Source organism: Ciconia boyciana, chromosome 4 (genome assembly GCF_034638445.1).
Source record: "Ciconia boyciana chromosome 4, ASM3463844v1, whole genome shotgun sequence".
Taxonomy (NCBI): Eukaryota; Metazoa; Chordata; class Aves; order Ciconiiformes; family Ciconiidae; genus Ciconia; species Ciconia boyciana.
The window spans coordinates 42,257,937-42,277,315 of record NC_132937.1 but is presented as its reverse complement, the minus strand read 5'-3'; the positions used below and the strand labels follow the sequence as shown (position 1 = coordinate 42,277,315).

The 19,379-nt window shown below is 43.3% G+C and overlaps 1 protein-coding gene across 1 annotated transcript in view; it reads right to left on the bottom strand.

Annotated features, from left to right (window-relative positions):
• Positions 1-1,352: 1,352 nt before the first annotated feature.
• The window catches only part of SERINC5 (serine incorporator 5), a 43,626-nt gene continuing 25,599 nt past the window's right edge, over positions 1,353-19,379 (bottom strand). Inside the window, exons 6-12 of the mRNA XM_072859461.1 lie at positions 18,670-18,881; positions 17,743-17,838; positions 14,246-14,372; positions 12,526-12,592; positions 9,175-9,214; positions 8,364-8,511; positions 1,353-8,062 (exon numbers count right to left, since the gene is read on the bottom strand). Of these exons, the coding sequence (XP_072715562.1) occupies positions 7,915-8,062; positions 8,364-8,511; positions 9,175-9,214; positions 12,526-12,592; positions 14,246-14,372; positions 17,743-17,838; positions 18,670-18,881 (838 nt within the window). The 3' untranslated portion in view covers positions 1,353-7,914. The remainder of the gene's footprint in view (positions 8,063-8,363; positions 8,512-9,174; positions 9,215-12,525; positions 12,593-14,245; positions 14,373-17,742; positions 17,839-18,669; positions 18,882-19,379) is intronic.

Below are 19,379 nucleotides of genomic sequence, written 5' to 3'. Positions count from 1 at the left end.
TGCCAGGTAGCCTGCAAGTTCAGGAACAGCAAAGTCCAGCTGTTGCAGACAAAGATTTGCCCCAAGGCCGTAATCCGGGCTTGGGAAACCTCCTGCCCCTCACATTCCCATCGGAGACTGCAGTCCCTGTGTATAAGGATTTAAACAAGCTCCTCTTGCACCACCACCTCTTTCTGGACAATTGTGCAATGCAGACATAGCTCCATGTGCGGCCTCTGGCAAGTAAAAACGCTGCAGTCCCACATCTGTAAAACTGAATGTGTAGTTCTCTCTTGCCCCACCGCCTGCGCACTCAGCTGGAGCAGCAGCTGCAACTACTTTGGAGTTCAGAGTCCTAGGGCTCCTGCACCAGGGTCTAACATCTCGCCAAAGGTTAACTCTTTCCTGGGTGCTGCAAACATGACAAATGCACTTCAAATGCTTCTGTTCCCTGAAGACCATCTCCTGGTTTGAAACACCAGAAGAGAACATCCTGCCAGGATGCTACAGGGTGGGGTGAAGGCAGGGGTGGGCAGTGCGGTGGGAGGCTGCTGAGCAAAGGGGGTTGGCTCTCGCAGACCCTCAGCACCACTTGGGAACCGCTCTCTGCCTTGCACCTCAGTCAAAACGCATAGCCTCCCAGCTACGTGCACCAGAGCTGCATGGAGAATAGCAGCTGTCATTCAACCCTGTGAAACTTGGTCAGCAGTTTCTCAACCACAAGACACCCGTACCCTGGTGTGGGTTTGGTCAGCTCTATGGCATGGGTGCAACCAGTACTGGCAGGCAGGCTGCAGCTGGCACATGCTGAAACAGGGCTCCACAAGAGCCCGAACATGGATGGTGAGAAGCAAGGGACCAGGACCCATGGAGACACAGCACTTTCCCTGATGCGGATCTAGGTGTCAAATTCAATCGCTGCCCACCCCACCATCTGGGCAAATGAGAAAAAAATCTGAGTGAGATCCTTGTTTCAAACAACTGCATGGGCTTCAGTGCTATACTTGGCCTGGAAACTATTTTGTTTGCACTGTCAGAGGTGTCTGACACATCTCGGAGAGCTGGATTGTACAGAGCAGACGCCACGGACAAATCTGTGCAACCTGCCATCTTCTGAGATCACGCTGTGGAGGAGTAGAAAAATAACATGGACAGTGAAGCCATGTAATATTCCACAGGCCAACATTATTTTTGTTAAACAACATCCAAATGCAGTGAACAAAAAAGATCAACCAACTTACTTTTGCTGGCTCAATAACTGCTTAGCTCATATATTTATATATTTTTCAAGTTTCTCCTAAAATGAGTTGACTTTTCAACTTTTATATATCACAACAATTCATTTCAAATGTAAGAAAAACTTTATTGGTCCATTAAACATTGAATCTATAACAATACATTCACTCAGTATACAAAAGGGAAGTGTTCATTAAAACCATTAACATGCTTTAAAAAGGCAAAGCTGTTGACTATTTTACAATTAAGATCTTGTAATTCTGAAATCTTTACCAATCCTTAAAAGTCAAAGTGTTACAGTTACTACAGATCACAACACTCACAAAAAATGTTAAATAAACTAGCAAACCTCCACTTCACTGGGCTACAGCTTAATAAAATAAAACCACACATACACACCAAAAAGTTCCCTTGAGATATTAAGAACCTTGAAAAAGACTAATTAAAATCCCCTCATTGTTAAGAAAAAGTGTTTACATTTTTACTACTTGCATCCAGTTTTTCAACATGGCATATACGAGACTGAACACCACTCATTGGTGCTAAACAAAAAGCAGACAGTGAACCTATACGTTCCTAGTAAATATTTTCTCAGCTTGTATATGACAAGTTGAACAATTTTCTCTGAAAGTTAATTCTCCTCACATTAAGTTTGCATGGATCTCCAACGACACCTAAGCACCTGGACATGTATCAGTAAGAGGAAAAATAAAGCTACGGTATGAGTAACGAGACATTATTTCCCCATAGCTTTCCAAAATTCTTCTTGGCTTCGCACTGAGGCTTCTCTGGCAAAAGCGCGGCTGCAGTGCTGCACCCCACAGCTCTGGCCCTGGAAGCTTTAAGCTGCTGGAGCGGTTTCAAAGCTAATGACTGTGCCTCTGAAGAAGTTTGTGCAAATGGCTGTATGCTACGGCACTGGGAGCTATCGGAGACCGGCTAACGGGGAGAAGCCAACGTGGCTTATATCTGAAATAAATTCCAACTTTTTAAAAATAACATTATTGAACAGGTGTGAAATGAGTTGAAACCAGGTTGAGAAAAAAAAAAAAAAAACTGGATTTAAAGCCTATTTGAAACCTACAGAGTTTCTTTAGGCATTAGAAAGCAGCCATTATACCAGTCCCCAAATTTTCTACTTCAAACCCTGCGCACTGTGTCTGCATCCCATCCTGGGGCACTCGGGCATTCTGCCATCAGGATGTTGAAAATGCAGATACATACCAGTTCCCAAGCTACGTATCCTGTTACGAGTACGAAAAGCCAAAGCTTTCTAAGCACTTGACCCCTGGCATTCCCTTGTACAGGCATGTGAAACACTCAGTTCAAACTACTGTTTGTGAAATTGAAAACACAAAGTAAAATGTCATGGCACTGATTATGTGTTTTCCTCCCACAAGAACTTGTAGGCCACTTCAGAAAACAAGGAAGCAGTTTTCACAAAGGAAAACCGATCCATATAATAAACTACAATCTTGACTTTGCTTCAGCACTGCGGGCTGTCCTGCTATAAAAAGGAAAGAATCAACAAGAGCTGGCAAAGAAGTCTTTGCTAGTTTCTAGCACCAAAGACATCTCTCTTGACAGGAAGCAGAATGGGAGTGAAGCAGGTTTACAATGCTTTTAAAAAACAAATCCCAAGAGAAAAAGGCAAATAAAATGAGGAGATACAGCCTACAAGCAAAAGACATTGCTTCTAAAGCCCAGAAGGAAAGATGAGAGCAAAATTTTAGCTGCAGATGATCTCGTTCACCTAGCCACACAGGTACAGTCTCATGATATTTTGCTTCATCAACTTATTTAGGAGCAAAGCCTAACCGTTTATAGCATAAAATCTTTATAGCACGTTCAGAAAGCAGTCAGTGGATTATTTTGTTACCGATCTGTTCAGAGATGCCCATGATACTGTGGGCTGCTAGCCAAAGTTCAAGCAGCACTATCCTGAGTTCCCAAATTTTCCTGATGGCATTGGTCAAAACCAGGGAAGTGTTAAAAACCAGCTTTTTCACAAGTGCAACAGTTGCTTCATTAATAGCCCAGAAATGGCTGGACCAGTGGCTGATGAAGCAGTTATACGTGCATAGTTTATAATCTCAAAGCGCTTCTAGATTTGTAAAAAGGTGCTAAAACACAAAATAAATAAATAAATAGACATGCAGTGTTTATGATTCTGTGAGGGGATAAGCCCTCTCTCGGGACTATGCATACATTAGCGACACTGAATTACCCGTTTCAGACAAAAATGGCCCAACCCAGCCAGGATTTACCGAATTAGCTGGGCACGTACGAGCTTTTTGAACCTCATGGCAATGCCTGAAGTACAAAGCTAAGAGCATCGCAAACATGTAATAACTCTGATGTGTGATCACAGTGGAGTTCCTTACTTGGCATCCAGCTGCAAGGTCTGCCTGCATGCTATGAGGAACTAGGTGGTAAACAGCAAACAAGCGTATGAATCTGCTTTCCACATGTTCTTCGTAAGGTTTTATGGTCTCATTTGTCAGTCCAGCTCTTTGGATTCAGACTTGCTCCCCGAGTCTGTCCCATTGATTTTACCCCAAACAAGAACCAGTCACAACTGCAGCTCTTGGTTGCCTTCATGAGAAAAACTAAAATTGTTCCAGTCTCAGACAGCAATGCAGCAGTGAGGTTCCAAATAACCTTTCTTACCATAGCAAATTTGAGAAAGTAGGAAAACGCCAACAAAATTGTTTTACCTTCCCAGCAGAACTAACTTCTGCCAACATGGTCTGTTCCTCCAAGAGTCCATTAAATGACAGCATTAGTTCAAATTCAAGTTTAACTTAACAAGAGGAAACTTAGTACAGGACATGTTCTCTATTCTTCCTGTCTTTGTAACAACAGCTTCCTCACTTCACACAGCCCAAAAATACTAGGAGCCAGAAATGCTGCACCACTCACTCACGTCCGGGAATAAATTCAATGAACAGATGTGGCACAAGGCAGGATAGACACCACACAGCTACCTGCCTCAAGCAGAGCAGTTACCTGTCCTTTCAGGTAAGGGGAGAGAAAGTTAACTGTTTACAGTTTAAATGTAAGTGTAAGCAACAACTACTCAGTTATTTACAACAGCATCAGGCTATTTGTGAGTCTTCCCAGTTCGTCTTCCACGGCACAGTAATATCTGAATCAGTCTCACCCCCAGAGGTTTGTCAAGCACAGATTATTCGGTCTTCCACAAGCACCACGGGTCTGACTGTGTCCTGTACACACTGCTGTAATGTACAAGGCAGCATCACCCAGCCACAGGCTCAGCTCAGGTTTTCCAGTTCCGGTGCCACCTGAATTATTAGCTATCACAGCAGTAGGTATGAAGGCACTTCTTAAAAGGTTTTAAAAGCCCATTTGCGTGAACTGTTTGGAATCTGCGAATGGGGCATTTGAATCCTCCACCCTAGCTGAGGATTTTATTAAGCAGTTGCACATGGAAGTTCACAGTACAGATTTTACAGCGAACGCTAAGGCTGTAACATTTGCCTGGCCAGCAGGAAGCCGTGCCTCACTGAGGAACTAGAGGCTTTGCACACCCAGGTGCCCCCAGTTACTGATTCCTTAGAAAGGCCTGGAGATCCATAGCTGGATCTGGGGCCACAGCATGGACACGCAGGTCCTCAAAGTTATTTTTGGGGTCTTTTTCCACAACGGCTGCTCAGAAGCAGACAAAGCAGTGTAGTCAGGCACTGCCCCATTCCCACCATACATATACCCACAGATCTAGACACTTAAGGTCAATAGTTGGTGGAAGGGAAGGATGAAGGAGCAACTCAGTGAGGTGAGTGCTGTGTAAGAAGAATGGACTCATGCCTCACTGTGGACTTTTCTCTTACAACCCTGTTTCCTCTGTGCAAAACCTATTTCCTTAAATACAAACTATAAAAAAAATGAGCACAAGGAGGTGCAGGAAGTCCTTATGCAAGCAGATACTGCCTCCATAAAATAAGTGTTTTCATAAACAAATAACAGCATCTATTGGCCAAGATATGTATTAAGATCATCTACATTTGTGACTGTAGCGTTATCAGACGTTACAGTCTTCAGATGTTATCAGACATTATCAGCGTTATCTGATAACAGGCATGTTATCAGAACCAGAGAACAGTTACCATTCCCTGCCTTATAACTTGACATAGTGCATGCCTTCTGTAGAGCTCCTTGCCCAGATTGTTCTGTTATAAAAAACATTGCTAATTTTAAAAAAGCATGCCTGGTTTCTCTTAGTACAACACATATGGCACTAGAAGGCAACTCCTGTGAGCCTCTATACTTTAGGGTACAGCATTCGCCAACAGAGGAGCAAGACCCCGGACTATCTCAGCTGCAGCTCACAGCTCTAGCACTGGATCAAGACTGTTTGTCAGAATAGCTGCTATGAGTTAGGTGGGACAACTGTTAGTCATCATTGCACAGCCCATAAGCTCCTACCTTAGAGATGGGACAGATAAAGGCTTCTAGACTGTGAATGCATTAACAAAGGCCTTTTTCTGCTGCAGAAGGATCTGCGCGGCTGGACTCCAAATATAGGCAGAGACATACTAATGGGCCCCCATGCTAGCAGAGCTCTTGGCGAGATCAGAACCTCTCAGCAGAAGCAAAAGGAAAGAAAAAACCTGCCTCCCTCTCCAGAGCTATTTGTTGCTTTTCTAACTCAATGTCAAAGCTAAGCGTCAACTGCTTTTTTTCCTCTAGGTGCAAACAAGAAGAGCAGCAAGAAAGTCACCTCTAGACAGACTCCTCCTTCCTCAGATCTCATGACAGATGTATTTTGAGGCTCCTAATCACTGGGGTAGGTGGTATAAGTATATAGGGCTGCAGACCTGTAGCTTTTGTTTGAGGTAAGAGTGCATGGGGTTGGGAACATCTCACCCCTATCAAGCTCCCAGCAGGACAGAAGCCCTAGGATACCATAGCAACAAGGCAGCTAAAAATGGTAATGAAAACAAGAGCAGAACTGACATCTGTTACATTAGGATTACTCACCAGGTGTGCATTAGCCATCAAGTATTGCAACAGAACAAATAAGGCATGCAAATATTTTGGCCGTCTCACTGGCCTCTATGTTGTGCTTTGATTTGTTTTGCAGAAAGCATTAGATGAAGATTTAAGGCTCAATCATATTTCAAAAAAGGAACTGCTAAATCGGTTGACTTTGTTTATATCCTGCATATTTCACATTGTATGTGTATATATACATATAGCGAGAGAGAGAAGACAAACCTCTGGGACTAGCATAAGTCATGAATTCATCCCACCGGAATGTAGATGGCTATAGCAGGTTCAACCTTATTCAGCATTTAGGACATCTGAGCTGTTGTTCTACCACCAAATCATCTGCTTGAAGCAAACAGAAGTGACATGGTAGGGTTTAATATTGTCAAGTCAGTCATTTGTACTAAGGCAGCTGCTGTTACATTTGTGTCTTCTGGTTTTGTTTTTCTGACTGCTTACCCCACTGCTTGGAATAGGAGTTCTCCAAAAGAAGTTTAGTCTCCATTAATAGATTGGTTGGCTAAGTCCCATTGCAACAGCAAAACTAACATCAACAGGGGAGTATAAAAATATAGCAGTTAGAAAGAATACCTTCCAACCAACACACAGGCAGAAAAGGAAGATGACGCACTATAGTCCTTTTCTGACCATCAATGCATTTAAAATACTATAAAATTAGTAATGGAAACAGAACTGAAGGTCCTGGGAGATCTTTCGACACAAGTTGAAACAGCAGGGTAGAAAAGTAAAAGAGCACTCCACTTTTAAATTTAACAGCAACTGTCAGTGCTCCTGTATTTAGCATTTTCTTAACAGCAAACATTCTGAATAAAGAATGTACCGTATCTTAAATCCCTGTGCAGTACACACAACTTGCAGTTTAAGTAAGCTGGCAAAGCGAAGTTGGACAAAATTCAATTTAAGAATTTGTATGTAGAACTCCCCTTCTGTTACCAACTGAACCAGATCTGAATTGCATAAAGTATTCAGGTGCCTTTTAAAGTTATAATAGAATAAATACTCTATTATCATTGGTACATTCCTTTCTCAATCTAGGTATACAATAACTTAATATATTTAATATTTAGATAAACAATTTTTTAGTAGGTGCTTTGGCAGTCAAATTCTTACATATTCTCTGTTTCTACAGAAGTATTTTGTTACGTTTTTGGAAAAAATATCTGGATACTACTTACAAGAATTATATGCTGTACAAAACAGCAGTCCAAATCATCACTGCAAACTGTAAAAGACACAGTTAACAAAAGAGTATAAAAAGGAATGCATATTTGCTAGAAGATATCCAACATTCACAGGAAGGAAGAAGATACATCTGCACCATGATTTTTTCTTTTCTCGCTAATGAAGCCAGAGAAAGATTGTCAGTTATTTGAAAAGCATTTCACTTATTCCAGTTTATGCGATAGCTGTGTTTCCTACACTCCACACATCAGCGCTACAAAGTTTTGGAACAGATTTGTCCCCTTGGGCAATACTTGTTCATAACAATTAAAAAAGGTAAAAAAGTCTTCAATCATTTGTTTAGTCTGGCTAAAAAGTTACTAACTGGTACATTACAGTAAGTGGGCAACAGCTGTTTCCTCATTACAAAATGACTGTTGTATTTTATTTGTAACAGGGGGGGAAAAAAAAAGAAAAGAAAAAACCACAGAAGGACCTTCTGAGTGTTCACACTGAGAACTCTCTGGCTGGGCAACAGAGTGGAGCAATAAGAGTCCAAAGGTACAGACAGACACAAACCCAGCAGGACACCATCTTAATCCAGAAGATGGACCAGGTTCCGGTGAAGAATTTTTCAATCTGAGCACTTTCATAACTGTTAAGGGGAAAAAAAAAAAAGGAAGTAATAAACTCACTATCCATATCTCAGACTGCAGTATCCTCTGTTTTTCCAAGTGGGTCACAGACTTCAATTAGGTTAACCCAGACATGAAGCAGGGGAGACCAGCCCTCTATAGAGCAAAATCTTGCTCAAGAATTGCCTGGGAAAGACTTGCAATGTCTCTTCCAGCTTCTTACTTAAGGAGAGGAGACACACTAATAGCAGAAGTTCCCATTCATGTCTCCCCTCTCAACGCAGAGACATTAATTTCTCAGCTTTAAAGAAATACACTTACTGGAACCAATGAGTTACTGTCATCATCACGTAGAGCGAAGCCAAGAAGAAAACAAAGTGGAAGTAGGCATAACTGTACACCGTGCCTTTCTTCTCATCGTAAATCACAGTCTGGCCTCCCCTTTTTTCAACGTGCTCTTCAGCATCAGCTGTAAGAGACAGGAAACAAGAAAGCTTTTGCAAATTTAATGAGAACTGAAAACAGCAGCTGGCTTCATGAAGAACACAGCAAAACATCTATGGTGTGATTTAGGAAAGCATGATACAGAGCAACACTTGGAACATTTCCTTGCCCTCAGGGCATGGGCCTAAGCCTTTAGCAAAAGAAAATGGACTGCCACTGAAATCCTGCTTTGTATCAGCTTCCTGGCCTACTGGCTAGTTTTTGAGCATTTAGGCCATTTAAATTGCTCTACCTGTACGATATTATTCTGGCAAGACCAAGCTGATAAGGTCTGCAAACAGGACGCTCCCTTCTTTACTCACTCCTGAACTACAGTTCCTGCAGAGCTGCTGAGCCAAAAATCCAGCAGTCACATCCACAAGCATGCAAAGAGCACAGATTACTCTTTGTATGTTGCAGTAATGAAATGTTCTTCAAGGAATTATTAACTAGCCTGTTGTTTTAAAATGGTCCTGTTACATCTCTTGCTTTCTTCCCTATCCTAACTGTGAGTACTTCAGCTGCTTCAGTTAGATATGCTACAGAATGAGGATACAAGCAGCTCTCCATCTGCAGCTGTGTCCTTACTCTCTTAGCTTTGGTCTGAAAGCCACAATTGAGGTAAATTGTGCAGTGAAAATGTAATTACCGTCTCCGTCAGGCACGCAGCAAAAGCAGCAACGAGCTACCTGTGGAACAGACAACAGGAAGGGTAAGAGTCTGTGCTGCAGCAAAGAAGCAGAACAGTTGGTGAAGGAAGGTCTGTTATGTCTACATTTACAGACACTAAGTTAGAAAAGTCTGGTTTGTATTTCCAACCAGCACAAAACTCAAATTAGGATTTGCCAAGTAGTTCATAACAGCAGTTTCTAAGCTTCAGAAAAACCTACTCAGTAAGATTTGGAGCAAATTAACCATTCTTTAAGTATCACTCTACCCGTTTTACGTAACTCAGGGTCAAACACTGGTGCAAATAATTATGACAAAATGGTGGAAAAGCTGCAGTAAAGCGGTTGCACATTAGTAGTTCAGAGGGGATTACCTCTTCAGACTCGCATCTAAGTGCTTTTTAAATAAAAAATTTCTCTACTGAAATGAAAGTATAAGGAACTTTTAAAACCCTGCTGCATGGATTGGAGATCACAACTGCACAAGCGTAAGTCAGAAATGTACTTATCTTTGCAAGATTTTGCTGAAATGGAGCCAGAATGAGTACAAGCAGAATAAGTAAAAGAGAAAGCTGGTTTTACTGCTTTCTTTAAATGAAGAGTTTCTTTTTTTTTAACTAATGGAAAAAGGAAAGCTGAAATTTGCACTTCTTGGGTTGAGTGGTAATGTAAATGGGAAAAGGGTGCTGACCATCCAATAAATATGTAAGTAAGTGCATTTTCTGCACCAGACCACAGTACAAGTCAGCACTTTCTGCAGTGCATCACCAACATTATTTGTTCTGATAAAATCCTACTCTGGGATTTATTTTGGTTGTGGTCTGATGAAGACAATGAACCCTGTTAGGAAAATTCCTTTCCCTAACTATTATACCAACCAGTCTTTATAGTATGAAAGTGTATTAACTTTGTTAACATATATTAGTTCACAGTATACACTGCAATGTAATGAGGTAAAGGGGTTTTACTGGAGACTTTGGTATTGTTCATGCTTGCAAGACAAACTAAAGGACAGCTCAGCCCTGGAAATAAGGACTTTGCTTGTTGGAAGCTTAGAGCTGTCCATGAGGGATAAAAGATACCCCTGGACAACTAAGATAATGCCAGTATCCTAGCCCCTCTAACACATCTTTGAAACCCTCCCAGCCCCATAGATAAGTAACTATCATCACAAGACTGACTCCAGGGACGTCTGGATCAATAGACAAGTGGCAAGAATGCTGCAGAAATACAGTTGCTTTGCAAAGTTTCACTATGACTAGTAATTGGTGGTGTGGCTGTTAGTGATTAGTCAAATCATGCTGTAACTGAATGCTTGAAGGGTATAAGGACCCTGTGCAAAACCACATTCGGGGTGCCCACATTCATGGGACACATCATGCACGTGAATAAATATTTACCCTTGCAATTCTATACTTTGCGTTCTAGCCTCTCTCCTCAGTCGACACAGGCTAGTTGCAAGTTTTTCTAACACCCCCAAAAATCACATAGTAAGCTTTTAAGGTAAAGTATCCAACAGAAACATCAAATGGCGGTTTTTACCCTGCGTATCCATGATTACATGTACTCACTGGGTTCATAAACTCATGAAAAGCCAAAAAGCTCATTCTTTTTTAAAAGACTGGCTGAGAGTTTAAATAAAACCCTTATTCTGTGTCTCTTTTCTACTGCTGTGCCAAGCCTCACCTACAGCGTCAGGGTGAGCTCCCCTTGGGCTGCAGTCACATTCTGAAGCAAGTGCTGGGTTCCCTCAAACTTTTTAATCAGTTGCAATTAAGTCCTTGGACACACAAAGTGATGCAATTAGCAACGCTGGCACGCACACTGCTACCCGCTTGTAACGCTCCGTTCTCTTCAGCACAGATGCCGACAGACCCTCTGTACACCACAAGCAACTGCAGAGCCACGTTCCCGCTCCCGGCCAGGAGACAAAGGCCCTTTGCCACAGGGAAGGCAATCAGAGTGCCATTTCTTTATATTTACTTTCAGCGACTCTTGTACTGCTCTTTAAAACCAAGCGGTCTGGAAATAATCCCGTCGGCAAGCTCCGGGGCAGATGAGCCGGACCTTCCCGGGGAGGGGGCTGCATCCAGCATCCCTGCTGTGCCAGCCGCCCCCAGCCTGCCCGCTGCTCCTGGGGCACTCCGCAGCCCCAAGCCCTTTGCACCAGACCTCCTTCGGCGTAAGGCTGGCAGAGGAAGGTGGGTGGGTGTGAAGGGCGGCTGTTTTCTCTCCGGTCACCCCCGCGCCGGCCTTCCCCTCCTCAGCAGAGGGTGCGAAGGCGCAGGTCCTGCCCAGATCTGCCCGAGGCAGGCTGGGCCACGTCTGGGTGCTCGACGCTGAGCTGCTGGCAGGATGCCCGCTGTGAGGGCTGGGGCCAGTGCGAGGAGCCACCGGGCACGTGGCTCCTCAGCGCTGGCACCCGCGCCGTGTCCAGTCGCACCGTCCTGCCAGAGGGATGCTCCTCCAGCACTGACACGCTCCCACAGTGAAACGCGTTGTGCTTCCCCATGCCCAGCTACTGCAAACACCAAGTGCCTCAGGCAGATACTTCTGCGTTTCTGAATTCTCACAAACACTCTGATTAAAGACTTGAAAAATAGAAGTTAAAACTGCAGATGCAAGTAACACCGACATAGAGAGAGCTAGGGATGGAGATTCATCCTCCAAACAGACACATGCATTTGAAAAGTGACACTAGCAAGCCTCAGTAAGGGGTAACTGTTACTTAGCAAAAACCCAGTCATTTCCCAGTGTTTCTGGGTGTTCCCAGGATAAGAGGGCCAAAGAAATACGCAGGTAGAATGAAGAAAGCTGTACTGCTGAAACAGGGACAAGAAATATAGTCCGAGATGAAATTACAGGCAAAAAGAAAGGAAGTACGTATGTGTGGAAATAAAAATAAGAGATAGGAACTTGGGATCATAGTCAGTTGCTATGAGAACAAAGGCAACCAGGACTGAAAATGCTCAAGAACGCCTCCACTTCTTTTTCTGATAGCTTCCCAGCAGACCTTTCCTTTAAATGAGAGGACATGAGCTGTGTGGAGCACAAGATGATTTACAGAAAGTGTGCAGGATGTTAAATAAACTGCAAGAGCAGCAAATTACTTCAGTACATAAAGGCACCTCCACGGGACCAGCAAGAGCTGCTGAAGGGCCAATGTGGACGAGTGTTCTGAGCAGTCCATACCCAGAGGCATGTAGCATGCATGCTAGGAACAAGCTTTTGTTTTCACCTAATGACAGATTAACTTAGCCATGAAAACAACAGCAAGAAAACCACGTGAGGAAGTCTGCACAGAAATCCTGTAGGAGGAAGTAAGAACTCACTTCAGTTTCAGGTGTTGGATATATTCCCCTCAGTGCCTCTGAGCTTGCACGTGTAGTTGAGGTCAAACTAGGAGCAAAAGAAGATAGCATCAAAACCCTCCGCATAAATATAAGCCCAACAGGCTGAGTTTTCAACACCACAGCAAACATAGTCTACTCCCATGTCTAACCTCAGCATTTGCCTGGATATAGCATCAAGCACTAAGCATGTGAAAAGTTTGTTCTGCACCAGTATAAACCAGCCTGACAGACAGCCACTGGCCAACTCAGGCTGAGTCACAAGCTTAAAAGTAGGTCACTCCTGAAAGGTGGTGATTCCATCACCATCAAACAGCTAAGCGTTCCAATTTGCAAGTCAGAAGAGATCTCCCCTGCTGTGCACAGCCAGTGCTTTTATATTAACTTCACAGCCATCACTTTGGCTCAGCGTTTCTGTAAAGGCTTTGCCAACGAAGTAACAGGTCACTGGCAGCAGTCAGTTTTCAAAAGTAAATTACCAGCCACTATTGTCAGTGTACCAATTGCTGGAAATCACTTTCTTGCATGATCGTAGTTGTCGGAGGGGGGCGGGGGGGAATCCTTTCTAGTTTCGCCTGATTAGCAACATTTCCTGCCCAACCTTCCCCTTTCAGGATGTGTAATGCAAACTTCCCATTACCCACAGGGAGGCGTGTGTTCATGCTTTGCCGTACACACTGAGCCTTAGTAAGCAATACTTAAAAACATTGCTCTTGAAGGCCTTATCTCCCCACCTACGCGGTGGACTTCCCCTGCAGGCTACCTGAAGGTTGTCTGCATTACCCAAACACCTTCCTGAAGCACTGGAAATACTGTTCTAATGTGAACTAGATCTCTGATACATGATATTCATATAGTTGATATCAGAATTAAATGGAGCACATATGCATATTTGATAGCAGAAAAGCAGCTGTGCTACCTCTTCAGAAAGTCTCTCGTTTTCACTTCAAAATTATGAAGGAGTTTCAGTATGTGAATTTTGAAGTGCACTGATTCAGAAGCAGAACCTGCTCAAAACGCTGCTGCAGACAGGCAGTGCTGTCTCCTGGCAACCCGCACAGCCAAAAGAAGTGATGCATCACCTTTCAATCACCAGCAACTGCCCCTCTCCCTGTCCCGGAGCATGACTTAATTTATTGATGCGAGCTGCAATGATAGAAGGTGAGCATCACAACTCTATGGACACAGATTTTTTTTTGAGCAGGAGATCACTGGCAAATCCAGGTGGCTCATCACTTGTTCAAAGGAAGCCCTAAACCCTCCCAAACAGTTTTGTTTGTTTTAAAGACCCTCAAGGAACAGTTACAGCCTCTGCCAGGAGGCTACAGAAATTTCAGATAGCTTTTTTAGATGGACATAACTGCATAGAGTTTTTCTTCTAGAAAGAGTAGATACAGAATCAAAGCACCCTGAGACTGTTTGGGATCATGGACAGCTGGAAATTTTTTCCCTCCACCTCTAAATTGCTCTATTTGGTTATAACAAAATATACTTGTTTCAAAAGTTACATTATCTTGTTGAACATTTTTGGCTAAAACATCTAACTATTCTGAAACTAAGGAGAATATGAACCTTCCAGCTCAATTCTATTCTGCTTCTCCCTGTTACTTTGTCTGGATGAGGCCTGCTATAAGCCTTCGCTAGTTGGACCACAACATTGCATTTACAGTCAGGTAACTGTCAGGCAAACCCCCAGACTTACCAAGAATATAAAATGCAGCCAAACAAAATGGTAGTACCCAGGCCAGTAACCAGGTTTTCATCTCTGTGCAGGCCTTGGCTAAATTCAGGTACACAGATTGTGATGTTCTGATTGTTTTCATCCAGGACTTCACAAAGCAAAAGAAACAAAGAGAACAGTTAGCAAAGCTCGTTTCACTGCATTTCAAAGTAGTCTTCAGACTGAAGGTTTTCAGCAAAATATTTTTATTACTTCAGACACTGGGTAGGTACACTTCAGTGGTTTCTATCTATCTTTTAAAAAGATCATACAGAAAAAAATTCTGTAAATCTGACAGATTCTGTGTTTTGGGCAAAACAAAAATGCAACTTAGTAGGGTACTAAAATTTATTTTTTGACCAGAGCAGACAAACAAGGAAAAAGACTGGTGAACTAAGAAGTTGGACGTTTACCAACACTTCACCCAAGACTACAGAGCCTTATAACACCACGACAGTACAGAGCTGAGATCATAAATTTCTTTGGCAGCTGGGGTGCCTTGAGGACAACTATGAAATTCATACTCGGTGAAAAAAGGTGGTGTGTAGCTGCCCTGTTCTCACACTGATATACAGAAGACCAAAGAAAAGGAGATGCACCAGTTAAAGGCAAGATTTTATTTTAACATCTTCTCAAATACGACTTTTAGGTCCCTGAAATGAAACCAATTCAGTCCTCGATGTTCCAAGATGCATCTGGCTTTTTAGTGTCCGCTTGGGGTCAAAGCAAAGCAGAGCAGTAGCCTGTGGCACCACTCCAAAGCAAGAGATTACAGCTGCACCTTATCTCAAATTGAAAGCTTTTTGAGCCAATGCTGTTTAAGGCAAACGGTGTTCCCATCTCCTCTTTCGTTCCAGCAGCCACTCTGCATCCCCACTGGGACAGCACAACTGTTTGTAGGGGCAGAGGGCAAAATGTAGCAAAGGCTACATCCAGGTTAAAAATAAATTCAGTCCCCTGACCTGGTGGGGGAGGACTTTGTGTGGCCCTGCAGGGCTGCACAAACAGCTTTATCAGCACGCAGCAGGGACAGTGTGAAAGTGGGAGCAAAAGAAGGGATGACAAGCCTTTACAGACTCATAGAATCATTTAGGTTGGAAAAGACCCTTAAGATCAAGTCCAACCGCAAACCCAACACTGCCAAGTCCACCACTAAACCATGTCCCTAAGCGCCACGTCTACACATCTTTTAAATACCTCCAGGGGTGGTGACTCAGCCACTTCCCTGGGCAGCCTGTTCCAATGCTTGACAACCCTTTCGGTGAAGAGATTTTTCCTAATATCCAATCTAAACCTTCCCTGGCACAACTCGAGGCCATTTCCTCTGGTCCTGTGGCTTGTTACTTGGGAGAAGAGACCGACCCCCACCTCTCTACAACCTCCTTTCAGGTAGTTGTAGAGGGCGATAAGGTCTCCCCTCAGCCTCCTTTTCTCCAGGCTTAACAACCCCAGTTCCCTCAGCCACCCCTCACAAGACTTGTGCTCTAGACCCTTCACCAGCTTTGTTGCTCTTCTTTGGACACACAAACACCTTGGCCAGAGACGTGCAGAATCCCCCACCCGCGCCCATCAGGGACACATCTGCAGCAAGGCAAGTCCACTGTTTGGCAGGCCTTTTAGGCAAGCCTGGCACCAAAAAGCTAATGCACACCGTGATAAGCACAGGTTCAACACATATTACCTTTTGTTTGCCCACTCCTTCTAAACACATTTGCAACTCTGCTTTTTGGGTATTGCAAACAAATACTTGTAGCTTGCATTTTCTTCAAGCCTGGTTTGCAAGGTGGCCGATTTGGAAGATGGCCAATTTTAAAGTCCCTCCTTGAGGAATGAGTCAACATTAAGTAAGTTCATGGCAAATCTGAGTGACGGGGCATGGGACACCTTACTAAGTGCCAGCACCCCATACATTCTCCAGCACATGCCACTGTAAAAGCTGCACAGGCTGGTGTGAGAGTCCTTATCACACAGACAAGGGAGAAAGGAGCATCTCTGAGAGCAGATGACAACCAAGAGAGTTCTCTGGCCTGGGAAAACAAGGAGGAGCATCTGATTCAGGAGGTCTGAGAGAGCACGCTTGATGCATACTCTGACAAATGCAATAACCACATATGCAATACACACAAGAATCAGAGCATTCACTTAACTGCTGAAGGCTTTGACTGTCACAAACATGAAATAACACAAGACCAAAGATTTAATAGCATACATCACTTTCTTCCCCTTCTTCCTTTTTTTTACACTGTGTCAAGTCTTATAAGTAATTCAGATGCCTTCTAAATTAACTTCTATATTCATTCAAAAACACTGCTTAAGCTCCATAAGTAAATCTTCCACCTAAATACTGTCTGATCTTCCTTCTTAGCTCTAGAATACATTTGTGTGTGTGGGCCTGTGCCTACGCAAGTGTGACAGAGAGAGATTCTTTCCCCCATCTCTCACCCTTCTTCTTGGGAGGTGTCTGTAAAAACTTTTCCTTCCTGCCAATGGACTTTTTTTCCTCTAGTTATTGTTGTTTCAACTATTGAACACTAGAAGTTGAGCAATAATAAAGAAAGGGTTTTTAGCACTACTAATTTGAACCAGAAGAGTCTTCTGTAAGTGAAAAGAATGCTCCCTGTCCAAATAGGTGAATAGATGAATAGGTGATGGTTATCTGGGAAAAGGAAACCATTTGAGTTGTGCTTGTAAAGTCTTGCTGTGTTTTTGTAGCATAAAGAACTTAGAACTCTAGGGAGTTCCCTACTCCTGACTTGCAATGCCAATGGTTAGAAGGCAAATGGAGTACAGGAACTCTGCTGAAGAACAGCATCATCTCAAAAAACTGCAACATAACTGCAAGTCCTTTCTCAGAATGTGTCCTTTCAAAAGAAATGACAAGTGGTACTCAAGTTTTTGCTCCAGTAGGAGTCCAGAGCTAAGGCTATCTAGCATACCAATTCTACGAGAAAAGAAGTGATTTTAGTATCCACTCTCAGGGCCAGCAGCTACTAACTAGTGGTGGACCTAGTAAACTTTTGGATGGAGCTGACCACCCAGCTTCTTCCAGAGGCATCCAACAGCCATTTGTTCCACCTCCTTTTCCATCATGTGACCAAACACGTTACATACTTGGTCATGTCCTGTTGTCCTGTTGTACGAGAACATGCACTTGCCACATGAGGGATAGGCTACAAGATGCCAGGAAATTTGTCCATAGGAAACAGACTGGAATTGCTCTGGTGCAACAGATGCAACTCACCCAAGGTAAGTTAAACTTCCCTAGACCAAAGCATTTAAGGTACATGGAGAGTGTCAATTGCATAGTCTCTCTGCTGCACAGATTTATTTTTAGGATTTGCAATTTCTTCTGCATAGGCCAGAACAAACCAAACCCAGCACTCCTATATCCCTGAATTTGCTAATTCAGGTTTGCTAAATTCTTGCTTTTAATACATGGCATGTCTAAAATAATCTACATAAAGCATTAGATAACTTACTGGTTTCTGGTGGCTTGCTGGATAGTGCTGAGAAAGTGAGGTACATAACATAGCAGCTGATAACTCCTGACTGCAGCAAGCCAGAATGGGGTTGGCCTTTACAAGAGAGAGGAAAATAAGTTATTTTTGCAGACATTTTAACAAACTGAAAAAGAAATTCATATCCTTTAAAGAACAGCACACTAATATCTTTCAGAAGAGAAGATCTTTTATGTTTTACTTAAAGCATAAGTAACTTTGAGGCAGTTTAGATACATTTCCACTGGCATGTAAAGAGAAAAGAGCCTGTCCTTTAGTTCTGCTGGCTGTTTTGGAAAAGCATTAAAGATTCCCACCTAAGTAAAGAATCACCCCTCTGCTCTCGCCAAAAGCACCAGCTTTCCAAAAGCTATTGACAAGCTGCCACAATAGTTTTATTTGCCCGTAAAATTTGTGTTGGAGTCACTCAAATTACTATTTCCAGGTCCAATGTATGCAAGGTACTAACAGCACACATAAAAAATACCAAAGCATGAAATACTGCTGTCAGCTTCTCCAGACCCAAACTTTACAGCAGATGGTAAATCACAAGCAGTCAAAAGTAAATGGTAAAACAGTGGTGAATGAGTTTGACAGCTATTACCTCAACTGCTGCCACTGCAAGAGTTGTGTAAAATCCACAACACATTACCAGCCATCAGCACGTGAGCCTTCTTTACAGTATGATTGCCTGATGGCACACTCAAAATGTCTCACATCACTGTAGTTTTAGCAGCTGAGCTGATGACTAGCAATAGCACTTCACAGTGCAGATAAAGGGACAGGGGCAAGATCAGCACCAGCTCTGAACTATCATGAGACCTTCTGCCCAGAACGTGACTCATGCCTCCAGGCACACAACTGTGGCAGCACCAGAAACCCAGGAGGAGAAGAGGTCAGTGGACTCACGATTCTGGACACAGGGTGATATGGCCACCAGTGACACAAAGAGGCACAGGCCACCGTTAACACCGATCAGGACCTTGTTGTACATGCAACCCTCTGAGCGCGTGTAGAAAAGAGCCATGAGGACCAGGGCTGCCACAGCAACGGAGTACAAGATGAGCGTGACCAGGGCGAGCAAACCATTCCACATCTGCTTGTGGTTTGCACCTGCAGTCCTGGGGAGAGAGAGACAAGCACCTTATCTTTATCTTCCCTTCCCCAAAAAATAAAATTCGAATAGCTGAATAGTTCATACCCTCAAAGACAGTGCTTACTTTCCTGCAGCATGTGTACATCATTACACCAACACAGGCCCTTGCAAGGTTCCTCCCATGAAATAGAGGGGAATATTCTTTAGCATTAGTGTTTATCTCCTGTATTATCATGCCCAGCTATTTCTGTAATTATAGCCCAGCATGACTCCAAGAACTCCCAACCTCTGAGATCAGCCCATCAACACATCTCAGCTCAATACTTCAGGGATTTCCTCCGCAGCAACTTGGAGTGCCCCAGGCTCAGCTAGCGAGTGGTGCTTTTCACACAAGGACAGCAAAGGCATATTGCCTGGCACAGCCTCTCTTCTGCCCTTTGCACTACCGTGACAGTTTTACTACCCTTTTGCTCAAAAAGCCTCCTCTCCATTTGGGTCTATCCCACTAGTCTCCCTCAGCTAA